Source organism: Ostrea edulis, chromosome 6 (genome assembly GCF_947568905.1).
Source record: "Ostrea edulis chromosome 6, xbOstEdul1.1, whole genome shotgun sequence".
In the NCBI taxonomy this organism is placed as follows: Eukaryota; Metazoa; Mollusca; class Bivalvia; order Ostreida; family Ostreidae; genus Ostrea; species Ostrea edulis.
Genome location: NC_079169.1, coordinates 76,116,002 through 76,138,836, shown reverse-complemented (window position 1 = coordinate 76,138,836; position 22,835 = coordinate 76,116,002). Strand labels below are relative to the sequence as shown.

The following is a 22,835-nucleotide window of genomic DNA, read 5'->3' as shown; positions in this document are numbered from 1 at the left end:
GTACGGTGTAATAGATTCATTTTATCTAGTCATATTAACGAGCATTGTGTAGGGGGAGGAGGTCAAATTACTTTTTTAAAAATGAAATAATATATAAATATTGCATTAGTTGAGGGTAACATTGAAAATTTTCACCCGAGAAAATCATTGTCAACCGAGGCGCAGCCTCGGTTGACAATGGTTTCTCGAGGGCGGAAAATTTTCAATGTTACCCTCAACTACATGCAATATTTGTTTTATTATACTGAATGTTATATAAACATCAAAGCAGAAAAAAACTTGTCTGTTTACATTGGACCAATCACTGTCATGCGATATCTCGTATATTGATATGGGTATTAGCGTTTATTTCAAACGACGTCGTCTAACAATATACGGCAAACCGTACGCACATAAATTTGACACATGTGATAATTTTTTATAATATCACCCGTTATCAAGTACTGTTACCCGTTGCTAGATACTATCACCCTGGAGGACGTGCTTTCTGTTCTCAGAGGGTAACAATATGTTTTTTCAAATGCTTCTCGACCAATCAGATTTGAGTATTTTACATGAAAGTATAATAAATAAAAATATTGCAGGAATGGGAAAATGACCCTCACACAACCATGGTGATTATGAAAGGAGCTGGTGGTAAAGCATTTTGTGCTGGAGGGGATATCAGAGGTAAAAAAAAAAAAAAAAAGAAGAAGAAAGAAAAACCCTTCTATTCAGAATATATACACTAGTCTTTTGTGGGTTTTTATTTAAATCATTGCAATATCAGATGATTTAAATGTAATTGTCTTTGTTCCAAGGAATAATGTTACATTATTATTTCTTTAAAAATCATTTATAAAAACAAGATCAGGGGGTCTTGATTTGATGATAATACGAGAATCTACTTGATGGTTTGAATTATTCATCTTTTTTATTTTGAATAGCTGTCACAGAGGCTGGAAAGGTTGGAGACAGGTTGTCTCAGGATTTCTTCAAAGAGGAGTATATACTTAATAACAAAATTGGTCAGTAGATTAAGTCCTCTCGTATTTCATATTGAGAATACTTCTGTTCATTACAGAACAAATAATAATTACCAGTTATGATTAGTATGGGTTGACCAAAGATAAGTTGTGCATGTTCACATTAAGAGTATGCTGTTGGTAATCATGAATGTTGTTTTGTTTTTCTTCTTAAAGGTACATATGAAATTCCCTACATAGCATTAATTGATGGTATCACAATGGGAGGGGTAAGTAATACTGAAATATACATAATATTTAAATGTGCATGGAAAAAACAATATAAATTATTGTAATGGATTTCATGAAGAAATATAAATTGTACACAGATATGTCCATTCTATTTCTACAGCTGGGTTTGTGGATAAGGATTGAAACTCTTAACCCTGTGTCTCATAGTAATGATACATGCATATTTGAGATTAAATTAGAGGACTCTATATAAGCCCATGCAAAACTTGAAAGCCATAAAAAACAAAAAAGAATTAAATTTCTTGGCATCAAAAGTGGCACCATTTCTAAATCTTGCTCAGATATAATTAGAGTGTTATTCTTTCTTTCAGAAATCAGAGCAAAGCTTTGGATGGAATAATTTGTCTATCACTTAATTTGGAAAGAATAAGTTTGCTCCAGCCTTTGCTCATTGTCTTTATTTTGGATGAAAAATTGCTTGAAAAATAGTTATTTTATACAAAAATACATGTGGATAAAAAATGGCAGCAAAAATTCATGTTAATGGTGTCATAATTTTGATTTCGTGTGATTTTGATGACACTGAAATAACAATAAAGTTGAATTGGGATTCTATAAAATGCATTTAATTTTGAAATAAGAGTATGGCTGTCAATTTTGTGGGTATATAGAAATCCTTATCATACGTAGTCCATTATAGAAGATTTTTTTATCCAACTTACATAGAATCTTTATTTGGGTAAGGGTTAAAATAGTCTGTGCCTGCTGCCCAACCCCTTTCACTATTTGTGAAGAAAATGATTATAAATCAAAAAAGTCTTTATTCACGCTACATCCTGCACTATTAAATATTTTGACAGGGTGTTGGATTATCAGTCCATGGAATGTTTCGAGTAGCCACAGAAAAAACATTATTTGCAATGCCAGAAACAGCAATAGGTAACTATACACCCCGATCCATGTAGACATGTCCTACATATAAAAATGCTTGTGGTCATGGATGGCCCCTCTCCCCAATTCAGAATTGTATGTATACATCTTTTTTAAGAACTCCCAATACACTGCACACTGAAAATACAAAAGAGTTTTATCAGTTTGAGTGATCTGCCCACGGTTGACATTTTATATTATTTTTTTAAATGCTTAGTGGGCTTACACTTTTGGAAGTCAAGAGGTATTAGTAACCAAAGATCAGTAATTATAGAGAATCGTAGCTTGTTAGAATTCGATTCAAATCCTGTAGGAGACTTTTAATCTTCTAACTGGGTACTTTGAAAAAAAAAAATTCTCAAAAAACAAGGAGGGAAATTCTCTCTTAAGTTTGGTTGTATCATTTCATTATTTACTTGAATGACATCATTGGATACCCACGGTTGATTTCGTCTTCTGCTGCTGAGTGGAAGACAAGATCAACAGTGGATATCCGACAATGGGAGTACGTTACACATCAGACACGATATCATTGCCAAAAAATTTTTATTGAGTGCTTCAGATCTCCTCAAGATTTTTAATAGACAATCTTTTTTCTAAAAGTCAAATCGGCCACATCATTACAACATGAACATGTACTGTATTGCACATATTTCAAAGGTTTGTTTCCTGATGTTGGTGGGGGATATTTTTTGCCAAGACTTGGAGGAAAGTTAGGAGTGTATCTTGCTCTCACTGGATTCCGATTAAAGGGCAGAGATGTGCTGAAGGCTGGGGTCGCTACACATTTCGTACAGTCAAATAAATTACCAGAATTGGAAAGTACCTTATTAGGATTAGAAAATGCCCGTGCTCATGATGTTGGAGAAGTTCTAGACAATTTCCAGCAAATGGTAGGCATCCAAAGGTTTCTCACATTTTGCAAGACTTTCAAGGAGTTTTACAGCTTTATTAAACAAAATCACATTTACATGTAAATGACCTACAGAATTATATATTATGTAAATGGACATGCAAAACAGAATAGACAGGTTTGCAAGAAGTGCTTTCACCACTTTCAGAAGTTCTGTTCATCTGTCTGTTATATACAGGCAGAACTTATGGACCCTGGAGACATCTACTGGTAGATCTAATGCTGTTGAAAATATATACCAAGAATTGTCAAGTCAATGACATCTTTATATTTTATAAAAAGACATGTCTTCTGGAACAGTGTGAAAATTTGACCCTATTTTTTTCCCCTAGAGCACGGATATACCAGATACTGATTTTGTCCTTGAACCCCACATGGAGGAGATTAATCGACTTTTTGATGGCAACACTGTTGAGGAGATTGTAGAAAACCTGAAGAAGGAGGGATCTGAGTGGGCTGAAAAACAGCTCAACACGCTCAACAAAATGGTATGTACATATACAATAAAATTCATTTATGTAAAAAAAATAATAAAATCAATTCTAAGATGTACATTTGTATCATTGAAATATAACTATAAAACTTGCAAGAGATTAGAATTTTGATGTAGCTGACTAATTTACAGTCCCCTACATCAATGAAGATAACATTACGGCAAATTTTGGAGGCGGAGTCAATGACCCTGCAGGACGTACTTGTAATGGAGTATCGACTCAGTCAACGGTGTGTAGAGGATCATGATTTTTGTGAAGGAGTCAGAGCTGGTAGGAATTCACACATATAAATTGTATTTATAATTTGCTGTCAAATTTTGCATTTTCTCCATTCTCCAAGTTTTTTTTCTACATTAAAGGAATAATGACTTTCCAGTAGTAAAGGAGAAAATCTGTTATTATAATTCTATTAATAGTGTTAGAAAATAAAGGAATACCATAATCTGTTTTTTTATACGCCCGCATAAAAATGCGGGCATATTATGGTATACCGTTGTCGTCTGTCTGTCTGTTTAACTTTGTCTTCACAACTCCTCCTAAACTCTTTGGGGGATTTTGATGAAACTTGGTACAAAGAAAGATCACAATGTGGAGCTGTGCATATTGCAAGGGAAATGCTGTACAATGTTTTTTAAAGGAGTTGTGGCCCTTGGACTTAATTTTTGCTATTCAAAATACTTTGTCTTCGCAACTTCTCCTAAACCCTTTGGGGTATTTTAATGAATTCTGGTACAAAGAAAGATCACAATGTGGAGGTGTTCATATTGCAAGGGGAATGCTGTTCAAAGTTTTTTAAAGGAGTTACGGCTCTTGGACTTTGGTTTTTTTTTCTATTCAAAATACTTTGTCTTCACAACTTCTCCTAAGGGATTAGGGCCCTTGGATTTAAATTTATTCTATGCACGTACCTCGTCTTCGCAACTCCTCTTAAACCCTTTGGGGGATTTCAATGAAACTTAGTACAAAGGAAGATCTCAATATGTAGATGTACAAATTACAAGAAGAATGCTGTCCTACTATTTTTGAAGGAGTTACAGTCCTTGGACTTAAATTTGTTTAATGCAAACTATATTGTTATTGCAACTCCGACGAAATCCTTTTGTGAATAATCTTTTCTTGCTTCTTCAAATTCCTGGGTCAATAATGTATGCGAGTGTATCATGTACCGGTTTAGCAGTGCCCTATTTTTAAAGAAACAAGATGTGTTTATGAAACACTGATGGCTCCATTTGACAGCAAAGTAATTCTGGTACCAAAGGAAAAGTCTTGTCACAAAGATATAAACATGTAAAATATGAAAGCCATATCAAAAGTTATGGTCAAGGTTAAAGTTTTTAAAATTATGTCAAACTGAAAAATGAAGGTCATATGAGGTCAAAAGTGAAAGGTCTTGTCACAAGGAATACACATGTAAAATACGAAAACCCTAGCACCATCTATTCAAAAGTTATGGCCAAGGTTAAAACAAACAGGTCCATAGACAAAATCTATATGCCCCTGAATCTCTGATTATGGAGGCATAACAAACAATGACAGAAATTGCTTCTCTATTTCAGTATTAGTGGATAAAGACCAGAATCCAAAGTGGAATCCAGCAACATTAGAAAAAGTCACTCCACAAAAGGTGGACTGGTATTTCTCACCTTTACCTGCTGAAAGAGAGCTAATGTTATGAACATACCCGGTAACTAAAATATTACGACATTTAACTCAGGTGCTGATTTTTATAACAGTGTACTAGTGTTGTATAATTCAAGGTTTTGACATCCTGGAATTGTTATCAAAAACAGTTTTGTAAACTGCTGTCGATTCATTGTTTTTGATTTGATTGAGCATGTCATATACATGTATGTAAGTGTGTATATATACACACATATATGAATTTAGCCAATAAACCCTGAAACACTTGCTCCAGAGTTGTTGCTTGCAATTTTGAAATCCGTACAAAATGTAGTAATCATCGTGAAATAATGTTCAAACCAATTTTAACTTCTTCGCTAGCAAAAGACAATAAAGTGGTGGATGTAAGACAATGCGATGCAACATTTTGTATATTGTGATTGTCTGTGTTTGTGTGGATGTTTATCTGGTACATTACCTGCAATAATGTAGCCCTCTGATTTGTTATAAATGTCAGAATAAAAAAAATCGGAAAGGCTACATTATTGCAGCTACTAGAACATGTATACAAGAGCAGCAAACCACAATACACAAATGATATTGCATTGGACTCGTTTAGATCCGCCAAAGCATGTCAACCACTGTCCTCTTTTTATGCTATTTCAGGGTAGTTTAGCATAAACACACTTTATGAATTCTAATTTGCAAGAACCCTTTTATAACCTAGATTTGTGAGGAACAAAGTAAATTTTGGCAGAAATTATGTCTCGATAAATCCGACAAGACAAAATTGTGGAAATAAAAATCTCATAAAATATGAGTGAATTACAGTATATTTAGAAATGAAAACAAATGGTAAACACAGTTTCTATTTTTCAGATGAAGTTAGAGTACACCACAGGTATTACAACCTTCTAGTTCTAGTCCATGGATGATATATCTATCATCGGAAGTGTATTGCATATCGCTTTGCTATGCTATTAAGGAGACAGATACACTTCATCATGTTTATTCATTCCTAGCTTCTGGTGCGGTATTTATCAATATTCACTGGTCAGTTTTTGTGATCAGATGAACATAAATTTCAAATTTTCAAAAACGTCATGATATTTTAAAAATAATAAAATTCAGTTTAATTGTTCTCTATCTCTGTAAAAGAATAGCACATTCCTTTGAAGTGTTTTGCTCATAATCAAAACATAAACAAGATGACAATTAAATCAAACTTTTCTGGAAAATCTTCATTAAAGATAGTCACAAATACAAATAAATCTCATGAATTAAAACATATCATGAAGATTAAGATATAATATAGTCTGCATACACACATATAAATAGACAATCAGTAAATCATTGAAATCAGCATTATTCATCTCATCTGTGTCCATCAATGTCTCTTTGTTTGAAAATATAAAAATAAAAGATATTTTACAAATGGTTTCTTTGGACTTTGTCCTGCTTTTGCTATAACTTTGATTTGGACTGAGGGTTTTCTGCATCATCTGTTTCCCAGTCATACGCTGGTAAATTGTTGTGTTCTACAAGACAAGGTCAAATTGCAATGATCTAATGATTCTAGTCTGTATAATTATCATTAACATGTTCAAACCAAACATTTCTGCATGTATAAATGTTCAAATAGGATTTATAAAAGTCTCAATTAGCACAAAATTATACACTTTAAGTAGACCATGCATTTTTGGCAACAGGTTGATAGAACTTTAATCCTGTTATGTAAATTTAATGCAGTTTTAATAGATCTATCAACCAACTAGAATGACACAACAGTAAGGTTGTTGTAAACTGTCAAATAATTAATACATCATACCCACTATAAAGAATTTTAGGTGCTGTTTTGTTAAATTTTTCACTAACCTGGTATGTCCCAGGTCCCACCATGCAAACTGGCAGCGCCATCTACCTTCAGACTCTCCCCAGATATGAAAGCTGCGGCAGGTGACAGAAGAAAGCACACAGCTGCTGAAATCTAGAAAGCAACCAAACATTTCAAATGTCAAAAGGAAGCACACAGCTGTTGAAATCTAGAAAGCAACCAAACATTTCAAATGTCAAATTGCATATTTGTTAATGGATGTCTCCTTGCACCTGATTATCAATTGTAGTATAGATAAAGTATATTGTTGATTGTATTGTATCTTGTTTAACGTCCCTCTCGAAAAATTTTCACTCATATGGAGATGTCACCAATACCAGTGAAGGGCTTAAAATTTTGGTCTATGCTTGGCGCTTACAGCCATTGAGCAGTGAGGGTTCTTTAATGTGCCACACCTACTATGACACAGGACATCCTTTTTTAAAGTCATCTCCGAGGAACCGTAACATTCACACCTGATGACGAGTGTTTGGTGATGGAACTATCAATACCTATTTTAACGACTTAGTTCTGTCATGGCTGGGATTCGAACCCCGACCTTCCCCATGCGGGGTGAACTCTCTACCTCTAGACCACTGTGGCAGTTATATTGTTGATAGCAACACCCTTTAAAACAGTTACTGCATTTCTGCAATACAGGGGGGTAACTCTTGCAATAAATATTTCATATTCATACTGTGTAAACTTTGCAGTTGATACTTGCCTCAGCAGGGGTTCCTAAACGTCTGGCTGGTATATAAGGAAGAGTTCGTTTAAATATATCTTTATCATTGTAATTTGCTGCTGCTGTCTCTGAGAATATTGAGCTTCCCTGCAAGAGGAAAACATGGTTAAAGAAAAAAAGCTCATGGGCCACAATGCTCACCTGAGTCACATTGTTCCTGCTGGTCTTCAGAAGATTTTATAACTATCTTTATTGTATATATTAACAAAACTCTACCCCATTTCATGACCCCAACCTTAATTAGCCTCATGGAGTCGTGATTTAATTAAACTTGAATCCAACAACATCGTGATGCTTCAGTATCAATATAATGAATATAGTCAAGTGCTGTTCTGAGAAGATTTTGAAAGATTTTCTCCCCTATATTCACGAATTGTGTTACTAAAATTTTTAGCCCCACCCTAACCCAAGGGCCCATAAAGAAAACTTTATTTCACACAACATTTGCAAATTGATAAGATTTAGTGTGGTCCTGTTACTCTGACAGTTTTATTTTTTCAAATTTCCTACATATATTAATAATATTCTCATGTAGAACTCTGAATCCCTACATAAAACCAGCACTACATTGTAATGCTTTCATATTAACCAATCATGACTATTGGTTTTTCAATTGATAATTTTTTTTTCAAAGATTGTGAAACTTAAAAAAGTGATCCCCTAATGAGACATGCACATATATTACAACCCAACCCCCAGCCCCCGAATCATGTTTGCATTAAAGGGAACATAGGGTATAAAAAAATATTTTCACATTTCAAATACTAAATATTTAGTAATTAAGTCCACTGGTTATTTCCATTTGATTGTAATCTGTTGTGTAGAAATCGGCTATTAAATATAGCTACACATCATCTGCTGGAGGCTGCCATTTTGCAAGATAAAGTTATCGTTCTTTAAGATATTTCCCACAATCCCATCTGTTTATGACGTATACCAGGCAATTGCCTCTCAGTGAAAGCATCTGATCATGTCTGACTGCAAAGGATATCAATATGAGCCTGATTATAATGAAAAGGAATTATTAGCAGATTCAAATGAAAACACTAGTGCATTGGGATAAATTGATGAAAACGACACTCTTAATTCTTAAACTTTTAATTTTGTATTCTTTATACAGGATTGTTCATTATCTTCACTTCTTCATTCTTCACTTGAACATTCCTTAGCACATATGATGGACAAATTGACTGGGCAATTCTATCTGTATATGTTGCACAAAGTTGATTTATTCTTCAATATGGATTGAGAGTGGGATATTTTTGTCACTATTCATGTCTTCATTGAGCTGAAAATATAAAAATGAAATCAAACCATTAATTTATAACTTTAGTAATGAATTTTCATGAAAGTGCATGTACATGTACATGTATTTCACACAACAAAGAGTTTATTTTTCATAGTAGTTTTCTCTCTTTCTGATTTATTAGTACATCTGTTTACAAGAGAATCTTACAATGTGAATCTGTATACAGCACAAATCAGTTGATTATCACTACACCCCTGCAGTAATTGCCACGTAAATGTCAAGACTTGAAAGATTAACTGCACAGGGGGAATTAAAATGACCTTGGTTGTAAAACTTTGTTAATCATTTAATAGAGAAGTGCATCAAATTACCTGTTTCCTTAGATGCTGATAGTCCAGGTTGGTCAATAGGTTCTGCATATGAGTTTTCATTGGTTTCCAAAAGAAAATGGATTAGCTGAAAAATAATGATTTATTAATTATATATACTTACTTCATATATACTATACTTCATTTGTTTACTTGTACATTTTCAATTTCTTTAAAAACAATAGTATAATACAAAATGTGCTAGTGCTGGGATGATTTTTGAAAGTATTACATGTATCCTGCTTTTCCTTTTCCTCATCTTTTTGAGCTATTTTCTCTTATTTCTTAGGCTTGCTGCCATCAAATATTTTAGTTACTGCATCTTCTATTTAATAGGTTTTGGTGTGTATCCCAATATCTTAACTTAAATAGATATTAATTTAACTTTGAATATTTAAAAAGCAGTGTTTACCCATCCCTTCATATTTAGCCTGTATAAAATGTTCACTGGATAAGGATAGATTAAATTAGAAAATTATTATATAAGTAAAAGTTTGTTGTAAATAAACTCTGGTTATACACATTAAGAATTATTAGTATTTACTGAGTAAAAAGCAAATATAACTGGTACTTACCCTGATATCCTCTTTAAAAGACTCTTTCTCAAAATGCCGTTCAAAAACAAAAGATTCATTTCCAAGGTTATGTATCCAATTATTGCACAATGTTCATAGTTTTGGGGGGAGATCAGGGATGCTAAAAGGTAGATACATGTATTCCTTTTCCTTTGACCACAGTGCTAAATTTCGCTTGAACTCCCGACATTTAGATCATAGATACTCTGTAACCCATTTAGTGCTAGGCACAGCAGTTGTAATGAATTGCCGCATACACGTCATCAGCCGCCATGATAAGCGATTCTCCCATTCAGCTCAGTTTTCAGTGTAAATGACAGATTAAATCTTGTTATCAGCAGCAATTATTTTTTCTATGCTAGATTTTGTTGTCTGCATGGTACCAGTTTTCACATATCAAAATTTGATTTTTGACCCTACATTCCCTTTAATTAATGACTAATCATGTACCTGCTGGTCTAGAGAAGATCTTTAGAGATCCCCCCATTATATTTCCATGTAAAACATTGATCCCATATAGAGGCCCCATCCTACATCAAGGACCATGATTTAAACAAACAGGAATTTGCACTACCTGTGGATACTTGCATATTACTATGACTTAATCATAGACCTGTTGGTCTTCAGAAGATTTTCAAAGATTTTTTGCCTATACATCAAGACTTTGATTTCTTATTCAAAGGCCCCATCTTACCTTCAGGACCATGATTTGAACAAACTTGAATCTGCACTACTTGCACAAGCTTGCATTTTATCATGATTAACCATGGCCCCGTTGTCCTTGAGAAGAAGGGTTTTTAACAATTTTCCTAATTATTTAACACATCCTATGTAAAAATTTGACCCCCCCCCCCCCCTATGGTGTCTTCATCCAACCCTCAGTGGCCATGATTTGAGCAATGTTGAATTTAAACTCAGGAAGCTTTTGCAAAAGTCTTGTCGTTTCTGACAAAGTGGTTCTTGAGAAGATTTTTTAAAGAAGCCGCCATATTTTCACCATTTCTTAATTATGTCCCCTTAGGAAAGGGTGTGATTCTTCATTTGAACAATTTTAAACCCCTTTATCAAGGATGATCGATGTATGGTAAATTTGGTTGAAATTGGACTTGCGGTTCTGAAGAAACATTAAAAATGTGTTAAGTTTACAGACTGACAGACGTTGGATAAAAGGTAGGCCTACAATTGTATTTCTCTTGAGCTTAAAAGTTCTGATGAGCTAATCATAAATATATCGTAAAACTTATCAAATGAATTTTCAAAATTCTATCTCTTTGTGAAATATTGATGCCCTAATACGACAGCAAAGTAATTCTGGTACCCCAAGAAAGGTCTTATTACAGGGAATACACATGTGAATATCAAAGCCCTATCACCATTCATTCAAAAGTTACAGCCATGGCTAAAGTTTTTGTGGACAAACAGACAGAACAGACCAAAAACTATATGCCCTTGAATCTGCGATTACAGGACACGAAAAGTTATATTGTACAATGTATATTTACCGGAGCTACTGCATTGATCCTCACTCCAGATGAGGCCCACTCCAAGGACAGAGACTTGGTCAGATTGTCCACAGCTGACCGAGCTGCTCCTGTGTGGCTAAACAAAATAAACATAGCATTTAATTTCAGTTCCCAGTGGTAACTTGCACAGTAATTCCACATAAAAATAAAGTCCTTTTCTCTTTTCATAGATCACAGAATTTCTTTCCCTTCTAGTTTGTCTATCGATCTGTATTTTGTTTAGCTGATGTATTACAATATGATAGCATTAATAATAAATGGCCAATCTGTCTTACATATTTATTTATATGGTTTGATTAATGAGTGAAAAAAATGTGATTTCATTCATCTTACTTCTTCACATGTCATATTTCCTTCCACCTACCTCATTCCTGGGAAGCCCTTCCACATGTCAGCAATGATATTGATGATAACACCACCATGCTCCGACATCCACTGATTATAGACTGGAATGTGCAAGACATGATTTTTCCCCTAAATTTTATGAGTGTGAAGAATGTTTAACAGGTAAAACAAATACAATTCTCTAGGTTACATTGATTTGTAAATGTTTCAAAAATGCCACGAAAAGCAACTACTATTCTACCATCATACACTTTATGCATACCTTCCCTACAGCATAGATAGGTTCCTGTAAGATTGGTCTCTATGACAGCATTCCAACCCTTGAGACTAAAGGAAGATGCTGGTCCTGGGAACTGACCCCCTCCGTTGTTTACAAGAAAGTCAATTTTACCGAACTTCGATAATGTTTCTGAAATCATTTTCTTCACCTAAGATTAAAAAAAAAATCATTTATTTGTGGTACATGTAATACAATATGGAAAGTGATTGCAATCTTCCATCTTTTTCCTACACAATGAATGGAATGCACTGGAGTGGTACACTGTACAATGCTACAGATTTTTAACCACAATATTCTTTACGAGTAAACACAATTTTTTGTTAGGCATTTGTAAAACCTGTACAATTACATGTATATCCATGTATTGAAATCATAATTATTTTAAACCAAGAATCTCATAAGACAAATAGATTTCTAGTCAACTCGTACCCTGACCGACTCGTACCCAGGTCAAGTCGTACCCAATACGTCAACTCGTACCCAAAAGGCAAAAGTCAACTCGTACCCAAGAATCTGCCCATAATGCAATATATCTATGCACATATAAGTGACATATTGCTTAGGTACAAGTTGTCATCAAATTGAAAAGGAGGAGTCAACTCATAACCAGATTCTTGGGTACAGGTTGACTTTTGCCTTTTGGGTACGAGTCGGTCTGGGTATGAGTTGACTTGACTCCGACAAATACATTCTGCTTCTGTAATAATTATTTGTCAATTGTAGCTTTCAAGATGTGTTTGATTGCCTTGATCAGTTGTGCACTTGACTATAAATTGATGGGATGTAGGTTACATTCAGTGCCATGACCTACTCTTGGATTTGACAGATGGAAATGCCTGCCAGTGGAGAGCCTGGTTGTCGTTAAGGAATGAAAGTGATTTTTACTCATTTCATAAAGTTTAGTTGGAAAATTTATGCTTTTATAAACAGCAAAGTACATGTGTATTTAATAGAAAGTGCAGAATGTCCCAACCTCCTTTGTATTGTACATGTATTAATGGGTAGAAATTACTTTCATCTCTTATAATATATCTAATCTTTTTATAATGTATTTGATGTAAGTAAGCTGAATTTTACATGATGGGGAGTACTATAGCCAAATCAACAAAATGGAAATCATAAATAAATGTACTCATAAGATGATGTCATGCCAGGACAACATATGACACATGCAGCCCAATGTCTACACTGTTTAAAAACAATATAAAAAGTGTTGATTAACAATAAAATGCAAGATTAAGTTAAGTTTCTATAGCATCTGACAAACTTGGTGAAATTTGTCTTGGCTGTTATATTTTGATTGCATACAATGTCTTTATGGGTGTAGGCATTAATCAGAATATCACCACGGTTAATATTCAGGGGTTAATGGGTTTGAATCTCAGTTTGGTCTGTTTTACAGATCAATAAGTCTCCTGGTATCATTTTACCTGGTCTTCTTTCCGGATATTGCACTGGATGTTCGCTATTTCTGCAGCACTATCGTTTGGGATCTGTTTCTGAATGATTGCTGTTGCAGAAGAAAGTCTCTCTGCGTTCCTTGATGCTATTATTACTTTGCATCCTGCATGTTAAACAGCTAAAGCTCAAATTTAAATTGCATGTTATTTTATCTAGTTTAGTACAGAGGACATTGCAGTAAAATAAATCAACAGATGATCGACCTAATAAAAAAATAGTGTTGCTTTCCAATTTTTTGAATAGAAAAATGTTTCTTGCATTCCCATTTACAAGTCCCAGGGCCCTTATTCACAAAATATCTTACGACTAAGCTGAAAAAAATAATTCTATCTAATACAGTGTATTCAAATACCGATCACAAGGTCATAAGTATACATTCAAATTTTATAAATCATGGATGTACTTTGCATAATAATTAAGAAAGTCTACAAGAGATGGAAAATAACAGTGTTTGTAAATTTTGATCTTATAGTCATAAGATATTTTGAGAATAGGTGGCCTGGATATTCACTACCACTAGCACTTACAGGCACTTGTATTTACCTTTTTCAAATTGCACAATGCATATAGGACCATTGTATATGTTTTCCATCCATATATTTATTATTAAACATAAACAAAAGGTTCATGTGAATGATAAACTGGGTGACTTGAAAATCACTGAAAAATAATTTTGCTCAATTACCAATAGTGATTGAACAGGTTAATCTCTACATTTAGCTATGTAGCTTTAATAAGCTATCTATAAAGCTATAATTTAAAATAACTTGATTAAGCAAGTTTAGATTGAAGTTTTAGGTGCAATTGACAGAGCCAAAAAGTTACATAATATTTTTTTAACGTTTATACTTTGAACTAACCACATTACTGTTCTAATTAGAGTTCATATCATTGGGTCAAATGCTGACTGACTATATTTCATGCTGATTGGTAGGCTGTCCTTGGCACATTGATTTTGACTACGGATAACTCCGTTTACCTGATCAAGATAAAGGGTTCACGGAAGGTGTGACCGGTCAACAGGGGATGCTTACTCCTCCTGGGCACCTGATCCCACCTCTGGTATATCCAGGGGTCCATGTTTGCCCAACTCTCTATTTTGTATTACTTATAGGAGTTATGAGATTGATCACTGTTCGTTATCTTCGCCTTTCATGTTTACAATATGTTGTAGGGGTACAAGGTAACAAGGATGAAATATTTCCACTCAGTTAGATTCGATTTTTTTATGCTTTTAGAGATTGATTTTATAAAAGATTTGACATATCTAAAACAAGCTATTTCAAATAGGTTTATAAAGCTATATAGCTATTATAATATAGAGATTGCTATATAGCTATTATAATATAGAGATTGCTACATAGCTATTATAATATAGAGATTGCTATATAGCTATAAAAAAGATTGCCATATAGCTATTATAATATAGAGATTGCTATATAGCTATTAAAATAGAGATTGCGCTGGTGAATAGAGCTGTCTATAGACGTAGGTGGCAAAATTCCCTGGTCGGGTTGTCTACATTGCATTAAGATGGACGTAGAACTGGAGCTCTCCGAGAAAAAGAGGTAAATATCCCATTCTCCACAGGAGAGCTACAGATCTGGGCACAGGGGTTTGAAATTTTATCAATAAAGTCAATAAAATGCACTTGATTGACCAAGCCATGAGCTATGCGTAAGCATAGCGATTTTATCAATAAAGTCAAAAAATGCACTTGATTGACCAAGCCATGAGCTATGCATAAGCATAGCAAACACTATATGCTTACGCATAGCTCATGGCTTGTTCAATCAAGTGCATTTTATTGACTTTATTGATACAATTTCAAACTCCTGTGTTCTGGGTAAGTAACTATAACGTTATATGATGTACAGTATATATATAGTACGTTGATGTTACATATTGAAGTGGACCAAATGGAAAGCCTACAAATATTCATACGAGACCTAAATATAACAGCTCCTGGGTAATTGCTCTCCCAATGCCAGTGCTGCCACCGGTCACAATAGCCACTTTCCCATTAAACAATCCTGACCTAAAAACACTAGATACTTTTCCACTGGAACTCGCCATCTTTGTGTCATGTGACCTACACTCCGGTACACCGATATTCTGGTCCCCGTCCCCGCCACTCATTGATCACCTATAACTTACAATCAATAAGTGGCGGGGGCGGAGACCAGGGGCGCGTTTTACAAAAGAACTTACGATTTACGACAAACTTTACAGACTGGAATTTTCCAGTTTATTGTAAGGTCATTCACTGCAAATGCAAAATATTTTTTCTAAAATATTGAAAATTAAACCTTACAAAAGTTTTACTTCATTCATTCAAAGTAATAACTGTGTAATACAATTTAAGACTTGCGACTTTGTCGTAAGTTGTTTTGTAAAACCGGCCCCAGACTAATGATCAGATCAGACTTGTACATCGATCCCGATTGAAAAGTGTGAAACAATTGTATGTATTTAGCGAGCCCACAACAGCACTGAAAATTCCGACTTTGAAGTCAGCCCTAACCCAAATTAGGTGCATAGAACCACTTTTTTTTTTTTCATCATGACCACTGTTTTTTAATTTGCAATGAATATATCGATGATACAAATCAATCTCTACCCAGAGTTATCGTTCCTTACACTCACTTAAGTGAAAGCAAGGAACGACAACTCTGGGTAGAGATTGGATACAAATAAAGGAAATTTAAATGGGTGGGTGTAAATGTAGTCCGGGACATATGTCCCGCGATGTCCGATATTGATATTCGCCGATTTATCGTATTATGTTAGTTTTTCTTACTATTTAAAGCTAAATATTTCATCCATTTGAAAGTTGTAGCATAGCTTGTTTGAAGTAGTAACTAAAGTTGTGTCGCAAAATGGAGACAAATTCTGCCCAAATGAACCCAGCACATAATATCAAAAAGCACGTATAACCCGCAGCTGCAAAGCTATATATAAATTTAATTATCACGGGAAATTCACGTGCAGTGGTGACATATCATTTGTCAGAGAATTATTGGCGTCGCTGCTCAATGACCTTGAGTAGTCAATGAGTACTAAGTCAAATTTGAAGCAAAAAATTCTCGAGTCAGACGTATACATGTACGTAAACATTTCAACATTGTCACCGCTGCCTGGTTATGGGGAGTCCATACTATAGGCCTATAGTATAGACAGGCGCCGTTCTTGCCAAACAGTAGGCCTACATGCTTTAACCCGTCACGGTCATTTGACCAAATGATTCAAGGGCATATCTTTACTGGACAGTAATATTTGCTCGAGATTTTTTCACTCATGTGGAGAAAGCACCAATGACGGTATAGAGCTTCACATTTAGACCTTCTGCTCTGGACAGGTGACTTGTCTGCTGGAAGGCCGTGGATGACCTCCTCTACTTCTTCCCTCGTACATGTAATAGGTAGAGGTGAGGGCTCCTTGAGATGGTTTTGGCTGGGGTCTGGTTGTATGGAATAGTTACATAGATCTTCACTGTTCTCGGTCCACCTGGCCAGCACTGCGGAGTTCTCGGTCAGAAGGACTCCGTTTTTATCCCCAATTACTGTTAACTTGTTCTGATGGGTCTTGGTTAGTGTCTAGAGAGTGTCGCGTGCTTTCTGGCTATTTCCTTGCTCTATGCTTTTCTAAATGTTTTAGCACTGGCCACTTATTCACCTCTTGGCTTCTTTCATCTTGCTTCTTACGAGCTTATCTGCAGCTCTCTCTGGGTTGTTGTACTTTGTCTTTTCTGTTCTCTTCTTTTGTCTCAGAGATCCAGGATGTCACAGGTTACCCAGGGACGTTTTTTCCCCTCTGGTAATCCATTACCTCTGCCGATGTTTCCCCGATCTACCTCGTTGAAGCTGGAGGTGAGGTCATTGTGGGTGTCCAGGAGACCAAGTGCTGTAATTAATTCGTCCACCGAGCTGTACTTGGAAATTCTCGACAACTGATGAGTCTCGCAGCTTTTCCAGGTCAAACTTGATTCGCGAGCTTGCAGATTTGTGATTCTTTTTCAGTTTTATCTTCATTCTGCCCACGTCAGCACCAGGGTACGATCTAGTCTTAGCCCTGTTGATGCTTGACTTGAAGTGCCGCGGATTCGGGATAAAGTCTATCTGGTTATGCGCCTTTCCATTCGGCGCGTGCCAGGTTCTACGGAAAATCTTGTATGGGTAGAGGTAGTTGACGACGGTAGGCCGTTGACTACCCGCAAATCATTAGTTTCACCTGTTCCATATTGACCGACTGTTCCTGCCCATCTCATAGGCGTCCAGTCCGATCTTTGCGTTGAAGTCATCCTGTATGTTGATGATATCTTTCTTGGGCACTTTCTTGACATTTTCACTTGTTCGTAAAATTCGTCTACCTCTTGGTCTTACGGTCTGATGTTTGGGCATACACTTGTGAAAGGTCAAGATAACGACCAGTGATCAATCTCATAACTCTTATAAGCAATACGAAATAGATAGTTGGGCAAACACGGACCATTGGACCCACCAGAGGTGGGATCAGGTGTCTAGCAGGATTAACCATCCCCTGTCCACCGGTCACACACGCTGTGAGCCCTATATCTTGATCAGGTAAACGGTATGTGTGATGGTGAGGTTCTTGGGTTTGGCTGAACCACGGATGAATATGGTCTTGTTCAAGATGGGTGTGCAGCTTAATTACTTCTTTGCGTACGATTAAGCTGACGCCGCATTCATGTTGGATGTAGTATCCACTGTCTTCTGTGGTTGTTTCTTCAAATCTTGTCCATTTCAACCGCCACTGTGGTCTAGAGATAGAGCGATCGTCCCGCCTGCAGAAGGTCGGGGTTCGAATCCCGGCCGCGACAGACCTAAGTCGTTAAAACAGGTAGTGACAGTTCCATCGCCAAACGCTTGGAATCAGGTATGAATGTCAGGGGTCCTCGGAGATGACCTTAAAAACGGGTGTCTTGTGTCACATAGGTGTGGCATGCTAAAGAACCCTCACTGCTCAATGGCCGTAAGCTCTGGACATAGGCCTAAATTTGAAGCCCTTCACCGGTCTTGGTGACGTCTCCATATGAGTGAAAAATTCTCTAGAGGGACGTTAAACAAGATACAATTAATCAATCTGCGAGTCCAATAATGTCCCATTGGTAGTTTTGCAGCTCGTGTTCTAGTTCCTTCATTTTGCCAGAAGCGTGGAGTGTGTGGACATTCCACGTGCCAATCATAGCCTTCTGGAATGTTAGACTGAATGCTTGCTTGGCTCCAGTCGCTGACTTGTCGCTTCCACCCTGGTCTCCTCTCCAAGGCTGCAAAGACTGGTTTGTACTATTCCCCCTCACCACATTTCGCCCGTCAGCAGAAGCGATGACCAAGGTTTGGCTAAGAAATGGTCCTGGAGCCAGTGATGAGAGTTGAGTGACAGGCGACGATCAGTTTTCCCTAGCAGTCCTATATGTAAAAGGCCTCTGCTGCCAGAGATGAAAAGGCACTTAAACCCATGTTTGACACCCCATATCCTCTATTATAAGCGTAAAAATGCCAAGAGATTAAAATGTATTATATTTAAGGAGGAATAATTCATCGTCACGAATCATAATGGATATGGCTAACTTTGTTTTGAAACTTGAATGAAAATATAAAATCAGTAATACATTTACTAGCTAGTATAATCTTTTTGAAACTAATTGCGTAAGTGGGTTAAAAACACGACGACAGATCTAGCTATAGGTCGTGCGTTCGAGTCTAGCGGGATTTTAATTTTCTTTAGACTACTTTCTACTAAAACTATATTTTTAACTGAATAAGGTAAATTAGAAACTTTTCAATTCAAAATTATTATAATATTATAAAACATAACCCCCACTTTCCATTCATATGATTATCAGATTTCTCTGTTATTCCTCCTTTTAAAATTCTATAGCTCTTTGTCACAGGATGAATAATCACATTCATCTGTTTACTCACCATTAATTCCCGATTTTCGTCGTATTTTAATATTTTTCTAAAACTATACTTGATAATCACAGTAATACAGTCAAACCTCGTTATCTCGAACTTGATGGGACCGAGAAAAACTTCGAGATATTCGTGGATTCGAGATATTGAGGGTAAAATACTTAAAGAAAGTAGACTGATTATATATATATATATATATATAGAGAGAGAGAGAGAGAGAGAGAGAGAGAGAGAGAGAGAGAGAGAGAGAGAGAGAGAGAGAGAGAGGATAACTCAGGATATCTATATCGCGCGTTTTGATATTTGATTTAACCAACTCGATGATATGGTGTATTTGTTCGTGAGGCTTCCCGAACGAATAAATACACCATATCAATGAGTTGGATAAACCAAAATACGCAATTATAGATATTCTATTGATCTCATACGTCATCTTTTCGCTTAATTTTTAGATTATCCCCAATATGGTAGAAACAGCTGAATTCGTTTTGAATCCGTGGCTCAGGCGTCGTACTTATTAATCTTCCTTAGCGGGGGGAAAACCCAGTGCGCTTATAATTGATTCATGTGTATTACAAAGAGCATTTCTATAATAGAAACCATGGATGAGAATTGTTTTAGAAGGGATTATAGTTTATAAATAATTAATAATGGTTTTTCCATTCTAACAAAATAACAACTATTGACCGAATATTTATTTCTTGACGTAGGCTTGACCTTCTGATAAAAGTTTGATGTCGCCGTCTTTTTTAAATAAACATGATTAACAACCATGAATGAAAATAATATCTTAATGCAGCATTATTAGAATGCTCAACAGTTTACAATAAAAGTAGAAATATGTTTGTGCATTTGGATTTTATTCACGTGGTTTCTTTGGATCTGAGGGCGAGAGGAAATCCTGAGGCACTTTAATAAGTAAAACTGTTGAGATTTATTTCATTCAATATGGTAATAATTAAGGAATGACTTTAATTCTGGGGCAAGTTATTATAGGATTAAACATTCTTTTGGAAGAATTTATCGATGTGTAAACTCCGGACATTTTACTCATAAACTGAATAAAAGTGCGAAGCACTTTTATGTTATGTTTGTGAGTAAAATGTCCGGAGTTTACACATCGATAAATTCTTCAAAAAGAATGGTTGATTCTTATAATTCCAATTCATTCACTTTATTAACAATTGCAAAAATTTGAATAGTTTCCCCGCACTATGTTGTTTGTTTTCAGGCATGTATGAATACATCGCGTTTTCGGATTTATTGATGTGTAAACTCTTGTTCAGCTTTATTTTTGTCCAATCAAAACAATTGTAATAAATAAGATTGGAATTATACAAAAATAACTTGCGTTCCTCAATTGGAATTTGACCAATCACAGACAAGGATACAATAAGAATTAAATTATTGTTAAATATTGTATTAAATAAATGTGCATGTAATGAAATGAAAAATTGAATTAAAGACGATATACGGACTAATTTTACTTTTCCCTATGAATAATCCCGAAGTAATTTCAGAAAGAGTGTGTCGGTCAATCAAAACCAGCACAATTATTCACGAGGTACTGTTGAAACGTATTCGGCGGCAAAATCTAGCCGTTGTAGCTGTTTTCGGAGATTAAAGGTGATGAATACGGTCATATGTACCATGTATGGTTTTTGTACATCTAGATAAATTATCGTAGAAGAGATCGAACGACAGTAAATTGATTTGCATTGCATATTCCTTGATGCGAATGACCGGGGTGCTTGGGAGGGTACGTATCGTTCGGTGTAATTTCAAGTTAAATACCGGGTGTTAATCCTTAGTATACGGACGTTGAACTTAATTTGCAGAAACAAGGGTTTATATTTGAAGCAAGAAATATACGTCTTAAGATGCCGGTATATTACTTTGAAAAAAGGTAGTTACTATGCTACTACTGAATATTTTCTACGAGAGCCCTACAGGTGATGTTTAAATGTCTTTTGTAGGCATACTCCCTCTCATGGGATTATGATTGCAACAAATCTGAACTTATACTACATAATGTAATGCTAATTGAATATTATTTTGCAAATTACATAATTTTATTGCTGATATTTTATATATATATATATATATATATATATATATATATATATATATATATATAAAATACTTACTAGGCAAACCCTTATTGCCTAATCTTGGTAACCTTACCGTTGCCCGGTAAAGACAATAGTATGAATAACTGTTTAACCAAATGTAGATAGTACATTTTTCAAGCTATTCGTACCGTAATACATAGGAAAAAACTCTACTTCAAATAGTCCATCCTGACACCTAGTACCATTACATGTATTTAAAAAAAAACCTTTAAGGCCAAATCAACTTAATTGATAGATTATCATCCCCGCACGCCCCTCAAAAATTGACCCGCCCCGAATTTTTTTTATTTTGCGAAACTTGCGATTTCCGGAATATTTTCTTGTCCGACTCCGGTATTTACACTTGTTTACATTTCCGGTATAGGAACGTGAAAAGTCACGTGAAGAAAATAGATTTATATGGTTTTCTTAATTTCTCGCGTTCTTACAGACGTAAATATTGAAAAAGTTAGGAATATTTCTGTTATATCCTTAAATTAAAGCTTAACCTAGAATTAGTGCATGAAAATAGCAGATTGATATCCATCTGCCATTAAATGATGCGGATCTGTTGAGGGAGGGGGGGGTCTCGTTTGTCTTTAATATTTTTCTCAGAAAATTAAAATTAAAATCCTCCCACCCGCCCCATACTTTTTGCTGACCCTGGATGACAATCTACTAATTAAGTTGAATTGGCCTAATGTACAATACATGATGATACACGTATTTGCATTTTCATTTGATGAAATTTAAAGCCACTGAGATTTTTTTAAAAAATCAACTTGTTGTAATCTAGACATTTGAACCCTCGCAATGACTTAGTAATTCTGCACTGCATAGAAATACTTTATCGGGGATCATTAAACCATTGTCGTCATCAAGATGCTAAACAACGAAGTAAACAAAGTAAAATCGCAAACAACGAAGTGGCTATTGAAAAAAGCGATAAACTTTTACCACCACGGCGCCATTGTCGGAAGCCACGCCCATTGTCTCCATTTACACCACGTCGATGTGTAATCCAGGACTTGGGACTCAGTAAGCGTAGCTAACGACGATGTCACTACGCGGAACGAGGCTTTCTCATCATCTCGCCTTCCAACAGTCATCATGTAGTAATTCTTATTGTAAATTTTCATTCTTCCCGCATACCACCAGAGAATGAAATATGCTGTCACTAGGAACTGCGTCACTCAAAACCTTATGCCTTCCAGGG

The 22,835-nt window shown here is 35.5% G+C and overlaps 2 protein-coding genes and 1 long non-coding RNA gene across 6 annotated transcripts in view; 1 reads left to right on the top strand and 2 right to left on the bottom strand.

The window, feature by feature from the left end:
• LOC125646031 (3-hydroxyisobutyryl-CoA hydrolase, mitochondrial-like) overlaps nucleotides 1-6,593 on the top strand; it is a 7,588-nt gene extending 995 nt beyond the window's left edge. For 2 of the 3 annotated variants that reach the window (XM_056140807.1, XM_048872140.2), the window contains exons 5-13: nucleotides 585-669; nucleotides 927-1,007; nucleotides 1,182-1,234; nucleotides 2,057-2,135; nucleotides 2,787-3,019; nucleotides 3,372-3,527; nucleotides 3,665-3,803; nucleotides 5,090-5,217; nucleotides 6,033-6,593. In XM_056140807.1, coding sequence (XP_055996782.1) covers nucleotides 585-669; nucleotides 927-1,007; nucleotides 1,182-1,234; nucleotides 2,057-2,135; nucleotides 2,787-3,019; nucleotides 3,372-3,527; nucleotides 3,665-3,803; nucleotides 5,090-5,208 — 945 coding nt within the window. In that variant the 3' untranslated portion in view covers nucleotides 5,209-5,217; nucleotides 6,033-6,593. Of the gene's footprint in view, nucleotides 1-584; nucleotides 670-926; nucleotides 1,008-1,181; nucleotides 1,235-2,056; nucleotides 2,136-2,786; nucleotides 3,020-3,371; nucleotides 3,528-3,664; nucleotides 3,804-5,089; nucleotides 5,442-6,032 lie in introns of those variants that run through there. The other variant, XM_056140806.1, reaches the window with a different exon arrangement.
• On the bottom strand, nucleotides 6,374-16,018 carry LOC125646032 (peroxisomal trans-2-enoyl-CoA reductase-like). The gene is made up of 8 exons (XM_048872141.2): nucleotides 15,522-16,018; nucleotides 13,542-13,675; nucleotides 12,094-12,259; nucleotides 11,851-11,932; nucleotides 11,466-11,562; nucleotides 7,751-7,858; nucleotides 7,029-7,140; nucleotides 6,374-6,691 (listed from the first exon to the last, which is right to left on the bottom strand). Exons 1-8 carry the CDS (start codon nucleotides 15,709-15,711, stop codon nucleotides 6,618-6,620), a joined length of 963 nt encoding a protein of 320 aa, XP_048728098.2. The 5' UTR covers nucleotides 15,712-16,018; the 3' UTR covers nucleotides 6,374-6,617.
• LOC130046959 (uncharacterized) lies at nucleotides 8,854-11,459 on the bottom strand. 2 transcript variants are annotated; one of them, XR_008796037.1, is made up of 4 exons: nucleotides 9,964-11,459; nucleotides 9,621-9,751; nucleotides 9,392-9,476; nucleotides 8,854-9,059 (listed from the first exon to the last, which is right to left on the bottom strand). It is a non-coding gene; the product is annotated as an uncharacterized LOC130046959 (long non-coding RNA). The 2 variants fall into 2 exon arrangements; XR_008796036.1 differs by lacking the exon at nucleotides 9,621-9,751.
• Nucleotides 16,019-22,835: the final 6,817 nt, after the last annotated feature.

Bases quoted from the DNA above. Each gene is read 5' to 3' on its own strand.
- LOC125646032 (XM_048872141.2), bottom strand. From the start codon at position 15,711: ATGAGTGGCGGGGACGGGGACCAGAATATCGGTGTACCGGAGTGTAGG. The intron at 13,676-15,521 runs GTCTCGTATGAA...TTTAACATGCAG, and splicing joins CCAGGAGCTGTTATATTTAG to GATGCAAAGTAATAATAGCA. The intron at 11,933-12,093 runs GTATGCATAAAG...TGCACATTCCAG, and splicing joins CTATCTATGCTGTAGGGAAG to TCTATAATCAGTGGATGTCG.